The following is a 20,414-nucleotide window of genomic DNA, read 5'->3' on the forward strand; positions in this document are numbered from 1 at the left end:
CATCAGAGTGAAAAATCTTGGTTGTAAAAGGGAAGCTGGCTTCAGTTCCTCTTAGCCTAAGCATTTCTGTGAAGCTCGCTGCTGTGATGTTAAGGATCTTTTATGAGATATTCTGTGCTGTTGCCCCCTTCCCTCAAATGAGGGCAGCCTCTGTGGCGCAGAGCTGAAGCAGTCTGAAGTTCAGGTGGGAATAAACCTTTGATTTTTCTCCTGCTCTGTTTTTTTCTGATGCTTCCCTCATAATTCATATTAAGATTATTGATTAAAGGTAATTGCTATAGGATATTATTCACAATCCATTAACCCTGATTTATAGCAGAATTCTTCAGCAAGCTTGGGTGCTGAAACATCACCGTTAATTCTCTTAACTGAGCCTTACTTGAAATGAAGATTTCTTGCCTTTCCGTTTGTATTCCCTTCTTCCCAAAGCACTGGCGCTTTGATTCTTTCCTTTAACTGTTGAGAAATACAGTTGTTCTTTTTGCACTGTAACAGTGCCTCATAATCTCGCCCTTCTGCCATCTCTCCGAAGACGCAGAGTTTTTTGGTCTTGCAAGTCAAATTAACATGAGATTGCCGTAATTTGCATCGTAGCTGTGGGAGGCCATCTGACAGCGCCGAAGGCAGCCAAGGAGAATTGAATTCATCAGCTCTCACATTTGTCAGAGCAGGGACTGGGGCGAGTTCTGCTCCTCTAATCTGGGCAGGAGAGTAAACATTTAATGTGAGTGGTTGGCAAGGGTGACTTTCTGCTTCATGGCTCATCTCCTGAGCACAGAAAGGAGAGAGGTCTCTCCGAGTCCTGGCCTCACCTCCGAGCCTTGCCCCGGGGTTCATGTCTGTGTGCGGTGAGGCTTTGGAGCTGTTGCTGTTTCTAGATTTTTAGCTCCCCTCCACAGCCTGAATACGTTTCCAAATACGTTGCTGACAGGGACTCGGTGTTTTCTGAAATTGAAGCTTATGCTCTGCAGAAGTAGATGGAGAACACTAAGCAGCTCTGAGGGGAAGGGAGGCACCATCTTGAGATTGCTCAATGCAGGGGGAGGGATTCTTCAGTGTGTAGAATTGGCTTTTACTAACGTCATTGTGGTGGTGTGGTCACTTAGATGTGTCATGATGCTTGAATTGCATGTTGTAGAATATTTTGAATATTTGGCTTTAAACTATTTGGTTTGACTTCTAACAAGTTACCTGTACTTGATTAAATGGGTTTTGTTTCCTGGACTCACTGTTTTCCTTTACTTGATGTATCAGTATTGAGAGCAAACACGAAGTCACAATATTAGGAGGACTCAATGAATTTGTTGTGAAGTTTTATGGACCACAAGGAAGTAAGTATATGACCCAGCCCTTCTATAAAAACAAACTAATGGCTTATGGTGGGGAACAGTAAAATGACACACTCTTCTGGAGTGGAAGAAGAGATGAGCAAATCTAAGTGGGGGTGAGAAATCAAAGGGCAGCAGTGTTTGAAGGCTGCTCTCTCAAGGGCGGGGAGAAATACAACTGTGAGCATTAATGCAGATGAACCACCTCCCTTGGAGCTGAGCGGAGTTGGATGCTGCCTTTGGACAACTAAGCCCTCTGCTATGGCCTTCAGCACAGCTCTTGTTGATCCTTAGCTTTTCTAGACCTGGCTCATAAGTTTTGCATCAATCATCTGAATTTTTGCGGAGTTTATAATTAAGATGGCTTTTCTAGTGACTAGATCACAAGTCAGGTCTCCAGTGTGCCTTAATTTAGTAACACCTCTAAAGGTAAGTAGATTATTCCAAAGTCTCTGTTTCTAATAAGGCTCTTGTGTCTTTGTTCCAAGATCTTCTGCAGTATTAGTTAAAACCATGTATTTCTTGTCAGGCAGCACAGGAAAAAGGCTTTTACCGTAGGAGGTTTGATATGAAATCTTACCCCCTGATGGAGCTAAGTATTCTTGTAAGGATGTGTTTTGCTTAATGCTGTAGTTCTATTTATTCTCTCCTGAGTTACGAAGTGTCTAATACCTGCATTTCTTTCATTGCAGCACCATATGAAGGTGGAGTATGGAAAGTTAGAGTCGACCTTCCTGATAAATACCCTTTCAAATCCCCATCTATAGGTAACCAATAATCACTTTCAGTTAAAATCATGTTACTGTTTATGCAGGAGAGATGTTATTGCTTGCAGCATTGTTGCAGGTGAAGTTGCACCAACCCTCAGTGCAGTCATAAGATCTTTACTTCAAGTCTGCAGAATGCTTTTACCATAGACTTCCAGATGTCACATGCTAAGCAGAGAGGAATTTTGGTCTTTTGGCTGAAGGGCCAGGAGCTGGAAACGTGATTTGGTCATATGTTTGTGTGTTGATGAACTGAGTCTCTACCATGTGCTTTTTTAATAATATACCCATTCGTGGGTAAGGTGCAGGATATCACAGTGAGTGCTGGAGCCTGTTTATATAAAATGACTCATTTAGTATGGAGAGCAAAGACCTCAGTGCACGTTCTTGGACTTGGGGTGAACCTAGCTTTTGGGACCTCTTGTCCAAAAGTGGATGGAAGTGAAGGCAGGAGCTGAAACCTCTGTCCTCTTGGACTAGGTGATGCATATGTGGAGGAACGTAGAAGCAGGGACCTATCACCAGAAAAATTTAACCTTTGAGAGCAAATGGGAAGCTCGATAAGGGAATGCTCTTTAGACTACATCCATCCTATCTTTGTCCTTGGGTAACAGTGATCTAACTCAGATGTCTTCTGGTACCTAACTTTATTCCAGTCACTTAGGCTATAAATAAAATAGCCAATGTTGCTTGAAAAACTGGAGCAGATGCATGAAGTTCCAACATCTGTATTGTGGCTTATGAAATAAGTGCTGGTAACTCAGTGACATGGCACTTTTCCATCAGAAGGGTGTGCTTGTGGCTCAAGCCACCGGAGGACTCTAAAGACTGGAGAAAACTGCCCGAGGAGAATGATGTGGAAACTTGACTACATGGGTTGGACGAGATGGGTCCCTTCCAATATCAACATCCTGATTTGGAGTTGATAAGTATTGGCTGCTTGCTTAAAATAGACTGTTACGCTAAGAGTGCCTTATATTTAAGATCTCTCTCTCTCTAGTGTGAGAAATAATCTGTCTAGTTCCAAATGTGAACCATGCCTTTTGGGAAAGAGTGATACTGTTTTTATGCCATCCTTTACCTTTCTTTTTTTTCTGTTGAAACTTTAGCTGAACCACAGAAATGTGCACGCAGCTGAGCAACAATGCAGTATTGCTGCAGCTATGAGAACCCCTTTCTCCTTCCTCTTGAGTCAGCTCTGAAACTTGCTATAAACCTCTTAGGTTAGAGACTTCACAAGATGCACAGTATGTTATTTGATGCCAGTCATTTTTTCCTCCCTGCTTCTCAAGTGCCACAGACTGATACAGGTCAGGGTACTGTCATGTTCACAATCTTAAATATGGGTTTGCTACGGACAACTTTCAGAAAGCATGTAAAACCTAGTTTCCTTGTTGTTAATTGCTTTGGTGCTAGTCAACTCAAGATTATTTTTCTCTCCCCTGATGTTTTTCCTGTGTGTATCAGAAATCAGGGTTGCTGGCTTAAAGCAAAACCAAACTTTCTTTCCAGTAGCCTACGGAGCCGATGCAGCTAAACGTTGGCCAGGCTCTTGTGTATTAGTATTGCTGTTGATTTAGGCTCCGGTTAGTTGCACGGAACATGGTAGGTTTGACCTTTTGGTGGTTTGGCTTGGAGGCTGTTTTGTGCCGTTTGGGATAGGCAGGAGTAAAAGGCAGCCTGGGATCAGAGTTGGCCCAGCTGTATTTTCAAAACTGACACCACAAGGATGGCCCTTTCTCCTAGTGAACTTGGGGAGGGGGGTGGGTGGGTGGGTGTGGAGGGGGTTATTTTCTGCTCAAATTGCTTTGTCCCTTTTAATGTTGCTTCTGCTGCCTTCCTTTTAGTACAGCAGCTTTCCATCCGTCAGCTTGCTTATACCCGCTGTGACTTATTCCAGACTCATTGCACCTTCTAGCATGCATCCCTCGCCCTACGAGTCTCTGTTCGAGTGGCTGAAAACCACCTCTTCTCTCGCCGAGCTCCCCAAAAGGCTGGCTCTTGCTCTAGGGCCTGCCTTGCTGTCTGCTGGACGAGGGCTGCTGGAAGCGCAGGGTACCTCCCGGGCGAAGCAGTGTGCAGCTGAGGCTTCAGGTTGAATAAACAGTCGATGCTAGACGAGAGCTGGCTTAGGAAAGCAGGGCTCAGCTCTGCTGCGGGGAGGAAAGAGCTGGGGAGTGGAAGCGCCAAGGAGAGCGCTAGGACCCGGGGAAGCTCCCATCTGGCTGCAGGAAGAGGTTTATTTTTCTTTGTCTGGTTCCCATTTCTGCTGCCCCAGCCCAGCTTATCTGGACAGCCAGAGCTGAGTGGCGTCTCAGCCCCTTCCTCTGGGCCAGCCCGATCTCTGCACAGTTGCTCTCGGAGGCAGACTCGGTGTGTAGTGCCTGATACCACTGGTTTTGGCATTACAGATAGCTCCAGAGCAAGCCTTCGTCCCAGCTGAACTGGGAGCATTCACAAGCTTGTAAATGAGAGGATCCTATTCTCTCCCAGGTCTGCCTGTTCCAGTAAGCACGGGTGTCCTAACCCAGCAGTCCTCAGCCAGCTTGAGCTCTGGATAACACAGGGGTAGGAATTAGTAGGGAAGAAATTTGCTGTGGCAATCTCTGATCTGTAAAGAGGTGGAAGTGAAGGATTTCAGAGATGGTGGAGCCCATAAATGGACAGAAGGTCATCTAGAGCACACATGTAGCTTGTTTGCAGCCCTTCTGTTCTCAGCACCGCATAGCTCCCACTGTGATGATGACATGCAGAGTTCAAATTGTCTGTGTAAGTCACTGGCTTGTATAAAGTATAGAATCCAGCAGTTTCTTTTCCTTTAATAAATTACACTTTTATGCTGAAGCTTAAAGCAAAAATGCTGTCCTTGCAGCTTTCCTTGTTCCTCTAGTACTGTAGGCTAAAATTTTCTTTCCATCTTAGAAAATCTTAATGCATTCTTGAACATGGCATGGGCTTTTTGCAGCAAATAACATGATGGCTTGAAGCATATCCGTGCATTCTAGAAAGCCGCTTCTGAAAAATGACTGCTAATAGTTGCTTTCTAATCTGTTCAAATTGCTTTTATCCCAGCATGGCTCTGAGTATAAGGTACGTGAAAACTTGGTGTGCTCTTCTAAAGTGCGACTGACAAACCTGAATAGAAAAGGGTTTTAAAGTGGGTTCCAGATTTGTCTTCTGGAAAAGTGCAGTTCTTTTCTTAAACCCTAAATGAGTGGTGGTCCTCTTCACCTTTGAGGGTCTCTAGCAGAAGCCTTCGCTCGGTGTGGTGGTTCTTCTCCTGCCTAATCTTTGCTTCTTTGTCCCATCCACAGCTCCCTTCTCAAATATGTATGGCATGTATTTCCTGCCCTTCTTGGGTTGGTAATTATTTCTGTAGTCTATTAAATGATGCTGCCCCAGGGACAGTGCTCTCCTGACAATGCAGGTGATGCCCCTGCTTAAAGACCTAAACCATCCTGGGATCTGTGCGAAAAGAGCAGTTCCTCAGAGAGCATCCAGTGTTTCATCATGTCCTGCAGTACCTTTCCGGTATTTCTGGCACTGCCTGTTCCTTGCTTGGTCTTTGCTGTGTAATCGGACAGATCCCATATTGGTGCAGGATGATTTTTTCCTAACGAGCTATACAACGTGCAGTAAAAAGGGAAATGCGCATCCTGGAAGAACACGAATCTAAATGGAGCCAGATGTAAGGCTGTCAGGTTGGCTCTGGGCTTGAGTGCTCCCATTGAGATGAACTAACTCTGCCGGTGATCCCTAAATATCCATATCTTCAGGGTTGAAACAAACCTCCTGAAATTGAGGAGTTCATTAGAACAAAACCAACTCCTGAAAAATACCCAATTGCTTTCTGAAGCTAACGAATGCTGCCGCTCTTAATGCTTTTGTCAATTAATGTAAATATCCCTGCATGCTTATGAGGACCCGAAGCACTCCCCTGGTAGATGTTTCGTTCCATTTTTTCTTTCTCCTAGACAATATGTTTTGAGCTGTTTATGATTTCAGTAACCCTGCTGGCATTGCTTCACTACTTTTCCCTTCCCTCTGGGATTTAATATCTTCGGGGGAACTTTCTGCTTAGCCTGTTCTTGCTTTTTCAAAAGGGAGTTGTGAAGTACTTGAAGTACTGTTTTGAGCTCCCAAGTCACAAGAACACTTTGTGTAAATTTTGTATGTTTTTAATCAGTCCATATGCCTGCCAAGAGCTGGAGATTAATGCTTTTGGATGCCATAAACACGGGAGGAAGCGCAGAGTGTGAATGTCCTGCCCTGCTTAGATGATAGGAGCAGTAGAAACGTGAACCTGGGAGCCTCAGCTCTTACCTGGAAGCACCATGGCATTTATTTTATTGCTAAAATCTGCAGAAATATTAGGCCGGCACTGAGTCACTCTGGTTTCTTAATAATCAAATGTCACAGCTGCAGAGTTTGCATACAATATGCTCAGAGCCTCAATTTCTCAAATAACTTCTGTATATTTATACACAGTTCTCATTTTCCTTCCATCTCTAGCCCAGTTATCTGCAGATATCTTGCATTTATATTTCACCTTTCTCCTAAGTGTTTTGCAAAACAAAATGCCTAGTATGTACACAAAACATATGGAAGTGTGTGTGTGTGTGTGTGTGTATGTGTATGTATATAACGAGACATTGTGGCAGCCAGTACAGGAATGAAGCAGTGTTTAGCTCCAGCCAGGATTTAACAGATCTCTCCTGGCCTGTGCTTAATTTTTCTTTTTAACTGCAGCTGCTATTTTTACTTTCAGCTTCTCTCTGGATTGCCTTACATTTTGCTACTTAGAATTTCATGAGTCACTTATCGCCTGTGACCATTCTGAGCTTGCTCTTCCCTGTGTGTGTTGATCCTTACTCTGACCTATAAGCGATGTGAAAATGCTTGTTCTTTCAAATACGCTTAGCTTTGTCTAAGGGGAAAGACGAGACACCTAAAGGTAATTTGTATCCCTGTCTCCGCTCTGGTCTGACGTGCAACTGTGCACCCTCTGCAGATTCCCTGCTACAATCGGAGAATGGGAACAGACTGACAAAATGGGGTAGGTGTTTTCAGCCTGGCTTGGCAGAGATTCACTGCCTTCTGTGCCAGTCTCTGAAGCCTGGGCATCAGGTGATGGTGCACCTAAGCAATGAGATGAACTGATATCGGGCAATTGCTTTGTGCTAGTTCTGCATGTTTTTCCAGAGATTGCTGCTCTTAGCACCAGTCTGTAAGCTTGTGGATACTGCTTTTCCGCTTCCAAGAAGGACCGCTCAGCGATTCACTCCGAGCAGGAGGTCCAGAGTTTATAGCTCTGCCACTATATTCCATCAGCTACAGCCATATTTTTCTGTCCTGATCTTTTCCTTGTGAAGCTGCTGCAGAATTATTTATGGTATTGTTTTGGAAAGCTACTAGAATTTGAGTATGGTAACATAAACTGTTCTGCTGTTAGCAAGCTGACATTACACAGCACCTCACGGCACCACTGTGCGGTGAATGCCTCCACGGTGAGTGCACCGTGTTATATTTGGCTCGGTTGTTAGTGCTCTGAATGGGCTCCTAACCTCCAAGTTTCATAAAAAAGAAATCCTTGACTTTGCCAGCAAGAGCTTATTGACCTGAGAGCGCTGGATAAGGTACGCACCTCTGAGGTGGGCAGATCCTGTGCCCTTCAAATGGGGAACAGCCACATGCTAAACCAGTTGTCCCAGTCCGCAGAGGGGAGCAGGTGCTAAGTTGAGGACTGGAGCAGAGGTCTTGCTCTCGTGCCTTGTCCCCCATCTCCTACCATGGTTTCTCAACCTGTGGTGTGTGGCGGGCTTGTGATCAGTTACACAAGAAGGTAGTCCCTGAAATGAGTGCAATGTGTTTTTAAAAATTAAAAAAAAAAAAAGAAAAAAAGCATGTTCCCTTGCAGGCTTTTGGTTGTTTGGGAAGGGGGAAGTAATAAACATTAAGTTTAGACTAATCTTATTTGGCTGTTTGGTAACACTGCACGAGTACTTGGAAGATCTTTTTCCATTAGGTAGATTGTCCAGTGGTTAAAAAAAGCAGAGGAAAACCACTGCTCTTGACCTCTATGTGCTGTACATAAGCTCTTTTGCGTGCTGATCTCTGTGCACATAGTTCTGCCCCGAGCCTTGGGTGGTCACCCAAGCCACGTTGATTTGGTGTGGTATTTAAAACTCACTGCATCCTGCTTCAGAGAGACTGTAACCACCTTCCCACCTCGCCAGCCAGGCAGTCGGAACAGTTTCCTGACTTGGCCTTAATCTCTCATTAAAAATAAAACTTTGAGGCTTGTCAGTCTTGCTGCACTGAAAAGTCAGGAGTGGTTACATACCCTTGTCCTGTTGGCTGTTTGTTTGGCACCACGGTGGTACACAGATAGGAATCTGCTGTCACAGTTGTTCAGGTAGAGAAGTATCCAGCTGGCCTTATTTTATGAGCAAAGAGAGCCGACACGTGGGCAAGCAGTGGTGAATTTGGGATGGCTAAGTGGATATAAACCAGCTCCACTCTGGCACGTTCCCCAGAGCCAGTGGGAAGTCATCTTGCATTTATCGCCGGTGTGGGTCGGCCATGTAGCTGACTCCCCGCGGAGCAAGAAGACGCAAAGCCGGGAGGCTGAGATGCGCTGTGTTTGCTGGCATGCTGCTTTCCTCCTTCCCGCGTGCTTCTGCAGGGCTAGCAGCACTAGCATTGCTTTGAAGAGCTGTGCTGCAGGAAAAAAGTCTCTTTTGGGGACCTCTCACCTAACCTACCAGCTAAGCTGACTGTACTTTGAGCTCAGATAAGCATCAGGCTACCTTTTGAAGCGCCGCTTGTTGGATTGCAGCCAGTTCCTGACTTGGAGGAGAAGCACCGAGGAGTGAAGAAAGCTTTTTGCTGCTGCGGGCCAGCATATTGTGCAGCTGGAGCTGTGGAAAGAGTGAGGAGGCAGTCCCCAGCCCAGGTTTCTGATCCCTCTGATCTCCAAGTTTTGAGTCCGTTCTGCCTGAATCGTAGATGAGCAACCTGGGCAAGTGAAAGGTGTCCCTGCCCACGGCAGGGGGCTTGGAACTAGATCATCTTTAAGGTCCCTTCCAACCCAAACCATTCTGTGATTCTATGGGGGCTGTACCAAGGCAGGGCACCCTTTCTAAATCACAGTCCAGCCCTATAGGCATAGTGATAGGGGAGCAATTGATGTGGAACAACCTCTTGCAGGAGCTTTCTGCCGAATGGCTCCACAGGACAACGAGAGTTACCTTGGGAGTCCTCAGCGTTCCCCAAGTTATCCAACTATTTGGGCTCTGCCTCTTGGAGGAGAACTTGCTGGCAAAGCAGCTCGTGACAGCACGTTGGTTCTCGCAGTGCCTTCTAGCCATTTCCTGGGAGCTTTAGTCTGGAGCTGTTCAAGAGAGACGTTGACATCAGCATAAGTCTGAAATTCCTCCCTGGTTCTCCGCTGTGGTTTTGCTCACCTGGAGAGCGTGTTGAGCTATCGTCCAGCCGCAGGGCCTGATCCTCGGAGTGAGCGTTTTGACCCAGCTGCGAGTCAGTGCCCTGGATGTTCAGACCCATCCACGGCTGGTGCATGAGTGTGGTAAGAGAACTTCATTTTGTACTGGAATACGTCCAGCTGCTGGAGCTTTATGAATGTTCCTGTGTTTGCAGCACCAAGGAAGATTGACAGCCTTTCAGTTAGCTGATTTTTAATTTAAAAATGTGCTTCTCTTCAAAGATCTTTGTCAACCCAAGAAGCGATTACTCCAGGGCTATTGCTGAAATACCAGCATTTTTGAAGGTCAGCATCTGCATATTGGTTTCAGCGTCTTCCAGTATCGGAACAGATGTGTCCCTTTTTATTGTGTAACTCTTTTGTGGATGTACACGTTTTTTTCTGTTATCACCCAAAGGCTTTTCGTCCATACGGATTTTATGCAGTCCTGCTTTACCGTCAAAGGCAATCCTGGGTCTTGACGTCTCTGTATGGAAAGGGTGAACTGCAGCCACTCTGCTGCTCAAATTCCTCCTAAGCATTGGCTTTTCAAGGGTTTAGTGTGAATATTGTTTTAAAATGTTAAGTATTTACAGCCAGTCCAGCACACAGAATCACAACTGCTCAGGCTGTGACCTCGGCTTCATGCTCCAGGCCATGGTGAGAACCCAGAATTAAGAGCCTGTCCCTTGGTACACTTCATGGAGTGCTCACCTGCAGTTCTGCACATTATATTTATCGGGGTGTGCTGTATCCAAGACTATGGCAATAAACCTGCCCAAGTGTTTATGCTGGCTTGGGAGGTTTTTTTACTCCTGGCTTACTCTTTAAATTGGAATTTCATTTTTACATGGATGTTTATGCTTGCTTTGTCTTTTGTATTTGTGAAAATAAATACAGAGCAAGTCAGTATTATTGGAGTAATGTTAGTGCTTTATCACCACAGGTGACTTACATTTCAAATAAAGGAGGAGATAATAGTTTGCGCTTGTTTCTGGGTCAGGAAAAGGAAAGGTATGAACAGAGCTGCTCTTTGCCTGGGCACTTTGTCTCTCTAGTAGAATGAGACTGGGGGGACCTTGAAGAGTTGCAAGAAGATGTGGCAACAGCCTAGGAAATGAGAAGCGCAGGGAGAGGATGTTTGTGTCCTTTCTTGAAGAACAACTGTTTAATTTGCAAAGCTTGAGACCAAGGACAGTGTGAAAGAGGGGATTGTTCCTTGCCTGGGTGAATGCAAAGATGACAGAGAAGAATTACAAATCTCTAGCACAGGAGCTGCTTGAGCGGACAACCTAATCCCGTCTCCCTGGATATTGAGTGCGGCTTAAATGCTGAAGTGTGTGAACGAACAGTTGACCAAAACCTTACAGGTGGGTTTGCAGCACAGCCTTGTCCAACTAGCTGCAGGTGGCTGTGATAGAAGGTCCTAGGAAATAGGTGAGATGATCAGAAAACCAAAATGAGAGAAGGCAGAGGGATGCCTGCATCTAGCTGGGTTAAAGAGAGCCGGTCTGTGTCCTAGGTACCAGAATAAAGAGTGTTTCACTCAGCAGGTCTACACATAACCATCCTGTTCTTGTTACCTGGTGTCTTCCCCATCCTCTCTTCTATTCTGCTTTATCAGAAACTTGACTTCCCCCCGTCCAAGAGAGAGACAGGATTTAGAATCAGGATCAGTGCTCACTGCAGTTCTCCAGTGCCAGCATAATGGATCTGTGACCTGATTTAAACCTGTGAGAGCCACCATAATGTAAATATTTGATGGAACTACAGCTTCCCTTTTTAAGTCTGCTTCAGTTTTTCAAGCTAAATCATGGCAAGGTATTCCTGAAAGACACTTGTTAGCGTGGAGTTGTTTATGTAGTTCTCGGTTCTTCTTTTAGAGATTTTTCTGGCTCCAGGCATCGTTTCAGCCTTGCGTTGTATTTATGCAAAATCCGAGCAGTACAAGTAAACATGAAATTATATTTGTATCATAATACATGGAAAGAAAGGGAGTTAGATCCATATGTCAGCTCTTACCGCAGATGGGAACCATGCTGTCACTCAAATCACGATCACTCCTTGTTCGGGCAGAGATGGTAGATCAGTGCTGCTGCAGTGTCTCGCCTGGAGTGGCTGGATAAAGATGGTGAAAGTAGGGAGTTTGCTGAATGGTAAACACTGATGTGTTTCATTTGCTTGCTTTTTGGGCTGCTCTGGAGAGGAAATTTCTGTGTGTTTTGAGTCCCGGAAGGAGCTTTTTAAATGGGTTGAGTCAATATCCCAGACCTAAATTTCTTACCCATTTTTATAAACATGGACCTTTGTCAGAAGAAATAGTTGCTGTTAGCTTATGTAGATTTCTGTTTATTGCAGAAAGGCATGATTCCCACATGGGCAGTGTTTGTAAGGCTTTATAGGCTATGGGATGGCAGTACAACAGAGAAAAGAAGGTTTTATTTTAAGTTCTGAAAAAAAATCAACGTTAAGATCTGGAAGCAGCTTAACCTGGTACAGAACCAAGGGTTGCAGTAGCCCTTCTGGGCAGAGCCCAAATGATTCAGCCAAGCCAGCAGAAGCTTATAGCACTCAATCCATTTGGTAGTGAAACAGTTTGAAAACCCAGTTCTGTATCCCTGTACTGTGTCCATTCTGTGCTGGGGATGTGTCCTGCACGCAGGTATTTGGTTCCTCCTATTGAAAGGAAAAGGAAGAGTTTGGAAGCTGGATTCTGCACCCACTCCCAGCCATAGTCTGAAACACTTAACTTTCCTTTTGGGGTGGATATGCTTTACTTCTACACAGGCTATGGTGCCAAGTATGATGTGTTACAATTCCTTTAATATCTTTGTTTTATAAACTATTTGTGGGAGAAGAAGGGAGTGTTTTTGAGGTGCCATCTGTCTTGAATTGAGGTTAAAGTAGGCAGCTGGAGAACACAGCTTACCTCTAGCTGCTGCTATCAGATGCAGTCTTTAAAGTGTGAGGCATCTTCTACCATGATGTTGTAAGTCTTGAAACCACAGGATTTTTTTTTTTAGCTATTTAACTTGCAAGTCGGAACAAAGAAAGAAAGCACTATCAAATCTACAAGTCTGAAATGTGGACAAAGCTAAGATGAGCTTTCTCATTCTAGACCTTGCATTTGAGCTGTTTTCTTTTCTAGGAGACCAGAGGTACCAACTGATGAATTAATTGCTGTATTGCTGCAAAACTTCAAGTATTAGCTCTCTGCACCAGTCTCTGCCCCTGAACGGCTTACAAATGTAGACTAATGTTGCAGCTTCAAGTTCATAGAAAATCTTTGTTGGGAGACATTTAAAAAAAATTAATCTTAAAGCAAATGTTGAGCTTAAGTTTTGTGTTTACTCAGAAGATCCTTGCAGCTTTTAAAAACACTTCATCTGATGTGGGTGCTCAGTTGTGCTGATGGGCAGTTCTTTTCAAGATAATACTGAACCACAAAACCTTTGCGGTCCGGTTGCACTGTAAGCAGAGGGTTTTGCTGAATTTTGAGGGAATGGAGAAGGACCCTAGGGTCAGAATGTTGCCTGGTATTTTAAAGGTTACATAGCTATATATAGCTAAGGCTGGGTTTTCTTTGAAACTAGTCAGATGAGTCCTTGTTCAGTAAATTCCAGACTTCTCTTGTAAAAAAACAAAACAGAACAAAACAAAAAAACCAACCTCTTTGGCTGTTTTCTGCTATTTACCAGTGTGTCTCTTTGCAGGATTCATGAATAAAATTTTCCATCCCAACATTGACGAAGCGTAAGTAAATCCCTAGTGTGTGGTTTTTCTAAGGAGTTTGTCTAATTGTAACTGTATTTTGGCTTCACGTAATACCCTGATGAGTTGAATAATGCTTTCATCAATCTAAGAGTCCAGAGTGGGGGATTTGATTTGTTGCAAGTTAACTTTCAGGAGTGGGTCAGGCTGTGGGCAAGACTAGAGCTGCATGCTGCAGACACTGTTGCAGATGTGGTCTTGGTATTGCAACATGCTTCCTTTACAGAAAATTCCAGGTTGCCAGTCCCCCTCCTCATTGGCATTGTGCCGGCTTTCTAGCAACAAGAACAGCGTCGGCTAAGCCATAGCTCCCTCTTTAGCTGAAGTTCACGTCTATCCTAAAATTCTTCAAAACATAAGATATTTTGCCACATTTTTTTCAGTGAAGGTTTGTTAAGGGGAGCCACCTATGCTTCAGTCTCTCCAGCAGAGGCCCATATGGACCAACTAATTCAGTAAAGGCTCCAATTTACTTTCTTTTGTGCAGAGTATGAAGATTCATGTAGTTAAAGGCTGCCCCTCTATTAACCACAAGGTAGGAGTAAATCATAGCTTATCTGAAACAGTGGGGCAGAGGCAGGGCAGGGAAAGGGAGGGGGTAGATTGTATTAAATCCCCAGAGTATTTTTGAGTGTGACTGTGTTTAATTCCATCCTTTCCATATGTTTCAGGTCAGGAACTGTATGTCTAGATGTAATCAATCAAACTTGGACAGCTCTCTACGGTGAGTTTGGCATTTCCCCGCAAGCTGATCACATGAACATCCGTATTTGGTGTGTTAACATAACACAGCTTGCTGGAGACAGATGATCTTAGGCCAAATTTTGGGTTTTGTATTGTTGTTTTTTTTTTTTACCTGAAGTTTTAGACTCCTCACTGAGCCAAGATCACGTGAAAAATAACATTTTCATGTGAAAATACTTTTGTAACCTGTTTTTATCCCAGAGAGGCAAAAATATTCCATAAACCTTACAAAGGATCGCTCAATCCATTGCTTGGCATTGTCTGGCAACTGCGCAACAGCACCCCGCCACGATTCAGCATTGAAAGAGAAGAGTGGCTGTATCTAAAGTGAAATCTAGTTCCAGTTACCCCATCCATGTTTTGTACGTGCATTTGAGCTGGTATTCTTTGTGCACAAGGCTATGATCCCAATTCTACAGAAGCTGGCACCAGAAACCATTCCTGTTTATCACGGCAGCATCATTTCATTGCAGGCTAGGAGGTGGTATTGCATCTAATGACTGCACTGCTTGCTGCAGAATGTTTTGAGTTTCCCATTAGGTTGTTTTTGGCTATAACTGTCCTTTTTAGAGACATAAAAAGATCAGCTGGTAGCTGAAGACCCATTAAAATAGCATTTAGGGAAAGCTGAAATTGTTAAAAGGAATACAGCTGAGTATCTAGTCTAGGTTGGCTGCTTTTTAAAAACATGAACTTCTTCAGATGTTCCAATTATGCTTTGTGGAAGGGTATTCAGGGGAACGTGCACGTCAAATCCTTCACGTTCTTCCATGAAAAACTGGTTTTACCTATGTAAGTTGAAGCTTTGAAGCAGTTGCTAGAGAGACAAGCTACTTTACCTTCCTCACAAGCACAATTTGTAAGGAAATACTAGACTTCGTGAATCCTGGGTGGGAAATTGCTATAGCAACTTGTTGAACTTTACTCCTCGTCAGAATGCCTGAAGTCCTCGTGTACTAGATGCATGGTGTACACTTCACATGGTTTTGTTGTGAGAGATCAGCTTAGCCGTGACCCAGGTGGTGTTGCTAATGGAGGAAGAAGATGCTCTTGTGTCCTGCAAGGATCTGATGCGAGGCGGAGGAATTAAAGCGGTGTTAGCAAACCAAGCCCTCTGCTGGGGATGAACCTGCATGGTTCAGCCAGCAGCAGAATCCGGCTCAGTGCAACGTGTGCTGCTGTTCCACAGTCTTAAATGCCACCTGCAGATTGTGGGGATGGCTGGACAAAAGAAAATCGCTCCAGTGTAACTGTGGTGGTGGTTTTGTGCTCTGGCACTACGGGTTCTGCTTTGGAAGCCATGCATGGATAGCCTCCCTGTTCTGCAGCACACTCTCCCAGACAGCCACAGTGGGGTTTCTGCACTATTTCCAAACAATTTCATAGGAAGGCTTTCTGTGAGAGGTTTCCTAATGAGCGCTGCTGTATTTTTTGTCATCATTGTTGCTTTTAAAGGTAGAAAAAACAGCTTGGGATTTACTACGCTTGTGATGTATTAATACCAGCAAGCTTGCATTTTTCCTTGTGATATCAGTGATAGGTGTTAGGCAACTTGAAGGTATCAGGTGTGTATTCTGTACAGAGCACCTTCCACAGTAACTGGTGAAACTTGGCATTAGAAAGTGCATCGCTTGACGGTCATCTTATTGCAAACTTCCCTTGCCTTGCTGCAGGATGCCTTGAAGCTGCAAGCCGGACACTGGGGTGACTGCATTCGCTCTGCCCCTTCCCTCAGAAGTCATCAACACTAGAGTGCCTACGTCACCTCTTCACTCCAGGGCTTTGCCTCCTTATGTGAAATAAGGAGGTGGCCCATTTCTGAACATGAAATGAAAAGGGGGAAATAACATTCCCTGGTGCCTCTGAGCACAGCTGTGTTGTTGGGAGTGTCACCCCTTTAAACCAGAGTGCTCCTGCGCTGGCAGAGGAAATGGGTCAGATAATTCAAGGAGTAACTAAGGTGGAAGAGACCCAGAATAGCTACTGATACATTCATGAGGACCTTGTGGTTAAATTCCCTCTCCATCCCTAATGACGTATCGAGCCTTTAGCGCTGTGGTTAGGCTTCCTGCACATGTTCAACTAGTTCCTGCTAAGCCAGTGCCACTTTGGAGGATTTGAAAGAAGGGGGAAATTACCGAGGTCTCTTAAAAAAGAAGAATCCCTGCAGTGTGTCCTGTGAGCCATGATGGCCTCCCAGGGCTCTGCTTGCTCAGCCTACATGACAGTTTAGTTGTCTAACAGCCACAGAGAAATACTTGATCTAAACCTCCTTGCAGAGACTTGACCCAACTTATTGCTGATGGTGTCTGAACCCACTCCCTAGGAGGGTTAATTGGTTTACCAAGAACAAGCCACTACCATGGCAGAAAGTATTCTTACAGAGCATTCTCACTGTTGTTTGTGGTACCTTTTTAGATTAGGATCCTTCTTCCAGTTGCTGTTGTGCTTCACCCTAGAAGCAGCTGGTGGCACCTGGCTGCTCAGTGTGCCAGCCATGGCAAACTTGGTCAAGGCACTGTGTGCGCTCTGAAGTGCTTCATCACTGTCCTCAGCCAATATTGGACGGGGCGACAGCTTCTATATAGCAGAAAGAGATTTCAGGGTAAAACCACCTAATTTCCTAGTGGTGTCCCTGTATAGCAGAGACCAGCCGATCGCTATCCATAGCAATCAATGTCATTACTTTTTGCAGTTGGGTGATGCAGTATCAGCTATAATGAACCCTATGCTCCTGAGTATATGAAGCCATGGCCTTTCCTCCTGTTTAGGACTTGGAGATCTCCTCCCCCCCTACCTGCCCACGCATTTTTCATTAATCTTTCAGAAAGTTAAGAGCTCTGAGATCCCTGCCCACTGTCAGGTCTGGTTGAATTTAGTAGCTCCATGAGGCTCAATGATGGCTGGGCTCAGGAACAGTCACACAGCCTTGTTCCTGTAAGAGGCAGGTTGAGATGGCTAAACTGCTCATCTGATGGATCCTTGGGAGTGTTGGCCTTCCCTTCTGACAGCTCCACTTTGATCCATGCTAGAGGGGATGGGTGATGCTCATCCACAGGCAGGATTTCTCTGCCACCAGGAAAGAGACGCTCCCTTTAATTAGGGGGGAAAGCGGGATCCTGATGAAAGATGTGTCGAATATTCACAAACAAAACCGAACAGAAAACCCCACACAGCGAATGCTGGTCTGCCTGTATCAGCAGCTCTCCAGTGGCTAAAGCGAAACCTGGCACACAGCCCTGCACTGGGGGTTTAATCTCTTCTCTGCGTGGGTGTGCATGGTCCTTGTGAAGCCCCCGAGGAGAAATGATGACGCAGGGCTTGTTTCTGAACACCCCCACTGCTGAAGTGTGTCATCTTAGGGATGTGGGAAGAGGGTTTCGTGTGTCCACAGTTACTCATAGGCACCAGAAGTATGTTTCCTGTTGTGGATTATTTAGCGACAGATGCCAACTGGCACCAAGGTGTTAATGTGAGTGCTCCACATTCTGCGAATTGTTTTCAGTTGGAGGAGGGACTTCTTGGTTGCTCTTTCTATTAACACAATCATCTAAAGCACTTTGGAAGATGCTTTATGCTTGAGGTATGTCAATTTAGTCATGGAGCATGAGACATTTAAAGATGGCAATAGAAGGAGGCAGAAATAGGAGAACAATTCAGTGAGGGGTGAAGCGCAGTGCTCTTTGTTTTTCTTTTTTCCTTTTTTTTTAAGCCAGGGCTGAGCCTCAATGGGAAACAAGGCAATTGTGTCCTTCCACTGCTTTGTTTAACCCACAGATACCTGTATCTACGTTTTTGGGATGTCAAGTAGTTTGTGCAGTTAGCTGAGGAGCTGCAGCAGCTCTCTTATTAGCCATGTATATGCTTTCCCCGATGCAGCTTCCTTTATTTTAACTAGTGCCCAGATTGTTGGTGCATTTGCCCTTGAAGCTTTGTGCTGCTATTTCAGTGCCAGTGCTTGCAGGATGGTTAATCGGACTGACTCTGGGTCTGTGAACATGAACAGTTGTGTCTTTCACTTGCAGATCTCACCAATATATTTGAATCGTTCCTGCCCCAGCTGCTGGCCTATCCTAACCCTATAGATCCTTTAAATGGTGACGCTGCAGCCATGTACCTCCACCGACCAGAAGAGTACAAACAGAAAATTAAAGGTAAGGGTGTAATAACATATTGCAGAATGAGTGGCGTTACTGTGATTCCACCCTGGGGGAATGAGGTCTTTGCTGTACGTTTGTGTGTCAGTGCCCATTCCTTCCCATTATGGGGTCCCTGTCTGTTTTAAATGGGGGTAGTCTGAAGTAAGGGGTGGGTGAACTGTTGCTGCTTGACGACTAAAGCTGGTGTATGCAGTATGTGGAGCAGGGCTTTTAAATCATTAGCAGACCCTAAGCAGGGAAGGCTGTAAGCAAACTGGGTTAGGATTCAACATGATTTTGAGAGATCGGAGAAATGATTCGGAAGAAAAGGTGTGTGATCGAAGAAGGGACAAGGAAAAGTGCTAAACTGAAATGGGAGCATCCAGCTGCACAATTACTGGATAGAAAGTGGCTTCTTAACAGTTCTGTGGAAAGTGATCTGAGAGCAGCCATCAAGGAGTCAGTGATGCTGTTGCAGAAAGTACTTTTGTACTGTGACAGAGCAGGAATTTTTGTAAATGCCAAGTACTCGTTCCATGCTACTTCCTAGTTAAGCTGAGGCTTATTAGTGCTGTGCCTGGTTCAGAGACTGCCATTTAAGAAAGCTGTAGACCAGTTAGTAGTGTCTCAAAGGGTGTAACAAGGGCAGATGGTCTTGAAGATGCGTCTTAAGAGGAGAGATGGAAAGAATTGGAGGAGTTTAATCTAGAGGACCGGACAGGGTTATGAGCTTTGATGTGTCAAAGGTGCCTTCAAAGAGGAAGGGAATGATTTATCCTGTGATCAGTGTGAGCAGGATGTGGTCACAAGCGTGTAACTCGGCTGGGGGAGCCCAGGCTAAACATTAACAGTGACTGGTGAGGGTATGTGAGCGCTGGCAGAGCCGGTGAGGGTGCTGGTGTGTCTGCTCCTGGAAGGATTGGAAGGACATGTTAGACAAGGCTGAGAAATAGAGTCAGTACTTCTGTCGTGGTTTAACCCCAGCCAGCCACTAAGCACCACGCAGCCGCTCACTCACTTCCCCCCCACCCAGTGGGATGGGGGAGAAAATCGGGAAAAGAAGTAAAACTCGTGGGGTGGGATAAGAACAGTTTAATAGAACAGAAAAGAAGAAACTAATAATGACAACACTAATAAAATGACAGCAGTAATAATAAAAGAATTGGAATATACAAATGATGCACAGTGCAATTGCTCACCACCCGCCCATTGACGCCCAGTTAATCCCCGAGCGGTGATTGCCCCTGCCCCCATTCCCCCCAGTTTATATACAAGATGTGATGTCACATGATATGGAATATCCCGTTGGCCAGTTTGGGTCAGCTGTCCTGGCTGTGTCCTGTGCCAATTCCTTGTGCCCCTCCAGCTTTCTCGCTGGCTGGGCTTGAGAAGCTGAAAAATCCTTGACTTTAGACTAAACACTACTTAGCAACAACTGAAAACATCAGTGTTATCAACATTCTTCGCATACTGAACTCAAAACATAGCACTGTACCAGCTACTAGGAAGACAATTAAGTCTATCCCAGCTGAAACCAGGACAACTTCCTTGGGATTAGGGAAGGCTCCCAGTAAGGACTCTCAAATACTTTGGATAAACCTGGTGATAGAAGGACTGTCCTAGCAAGCTGATAAGTGAAACACAAATTGAATTAGTCTTGCAAACGTAAGAAATAAAATAAAAAATAAGAATTGCGCTTTAAATTTGTGCTCTGCCTTCCCCAGAATCAGCTGCCTGCAAACAGGAGCAGGGCACCATTTCCTGACGTGACAGGCCTATGGCAAAGCCATGAACTTTCTTCCCTGATCCAGTGAACACAATCAGCCTTTAATCTAACGGTGGGAAATTTACAGCCTTTGGCCCAGATTTGGTCTTCAACTAAGTTTTTAAGAGGCCATGACTGCCTGATTTTATTTTTTTTTTTTGTTACTGAATAACCATAAGACTTGTTTGTCCGTGGGAGCCCTGCCAGAAAGGTTTGCAGGGCCTGTTCAGCAAGGAGAGCCTCCATGAGCAGCACGATCTAATCGCCTTCCTGGTGTGAGGTGGTGTAGCAGCTTTCCTAACGGAGCATTATGAAAGTTTACTGGTGTTTGGAGAGCGCAGGTATCCCAGAAAGACGTGGGATTTGGTGGTGGAGTCCTTCCATCAGCTCTGCCACATCACTCCAGAGTGGTTAAAC

The 20,414-nt window shown here is 44.9% G+C and overlaps 1 protein-coding gene across 5 annotated transcripts in view; it reads left to right on the forward strand.

Annotated features, from left to right (window-relative positions):
- Nucleotides 1-20,414, forward strand: part of UBE2H (ubiquitin conjugating enzyme E2 H) — a 55,714-nt gene that overhangs the window by 26,650 nt on the left and 8,650 nt on the right. For 3 of the 5 annotated variants that reach the window (XM_052789806.1, XM_052789805.1, XM_052789808.1), the window contains exons 2-6: nucleotides 1,255-1,331; nucleotides 2,021-2,095; nucleotides 13,292-13,331; nucleotides 14,021-14,073; nucleotides 18,119-18,247. In XM_052789806.1, coding sequence (XP_052645766.1) covers nucleotides 1,255-1,331; nucleotides 2,021-2,095; nucleotides 13,292-13,331; nucleotides 14,021-14,073; nucleotides 18,119-18,247 — 374 coding nt within the window. Of the gene's footprint in view, nucleotides 1-1,254; nucleotides 1,332-2,020; nucleotides 2,096-9,911; nucleotides 10,949-13,291; nucleotides 13,332-14,020; nucleotides 14,074-18,118; nucleotides 18,248-20,414 lie in introns of those variants that run through there. The other 2 variants (XM_052789810.1, XM_052789807.1) reach the window with 2 other exon arrangements.

Source organism: Harpia harpyja, chromosome 6, assembly GCF_026419915.1.
Source record: "Harpia harpyja isolate bHarHar1 chromosome 6, bHarHar1 primary haplotype, whole genome shotgun sequence".
In the NCBI taxonomy this organism is placed as follows: domain Eukaryota; kingdom Metazoa; phylum Chordata; class Aves; order Accipitriformes; family Accipitridae; genus Harpia; species Harpia harpyja.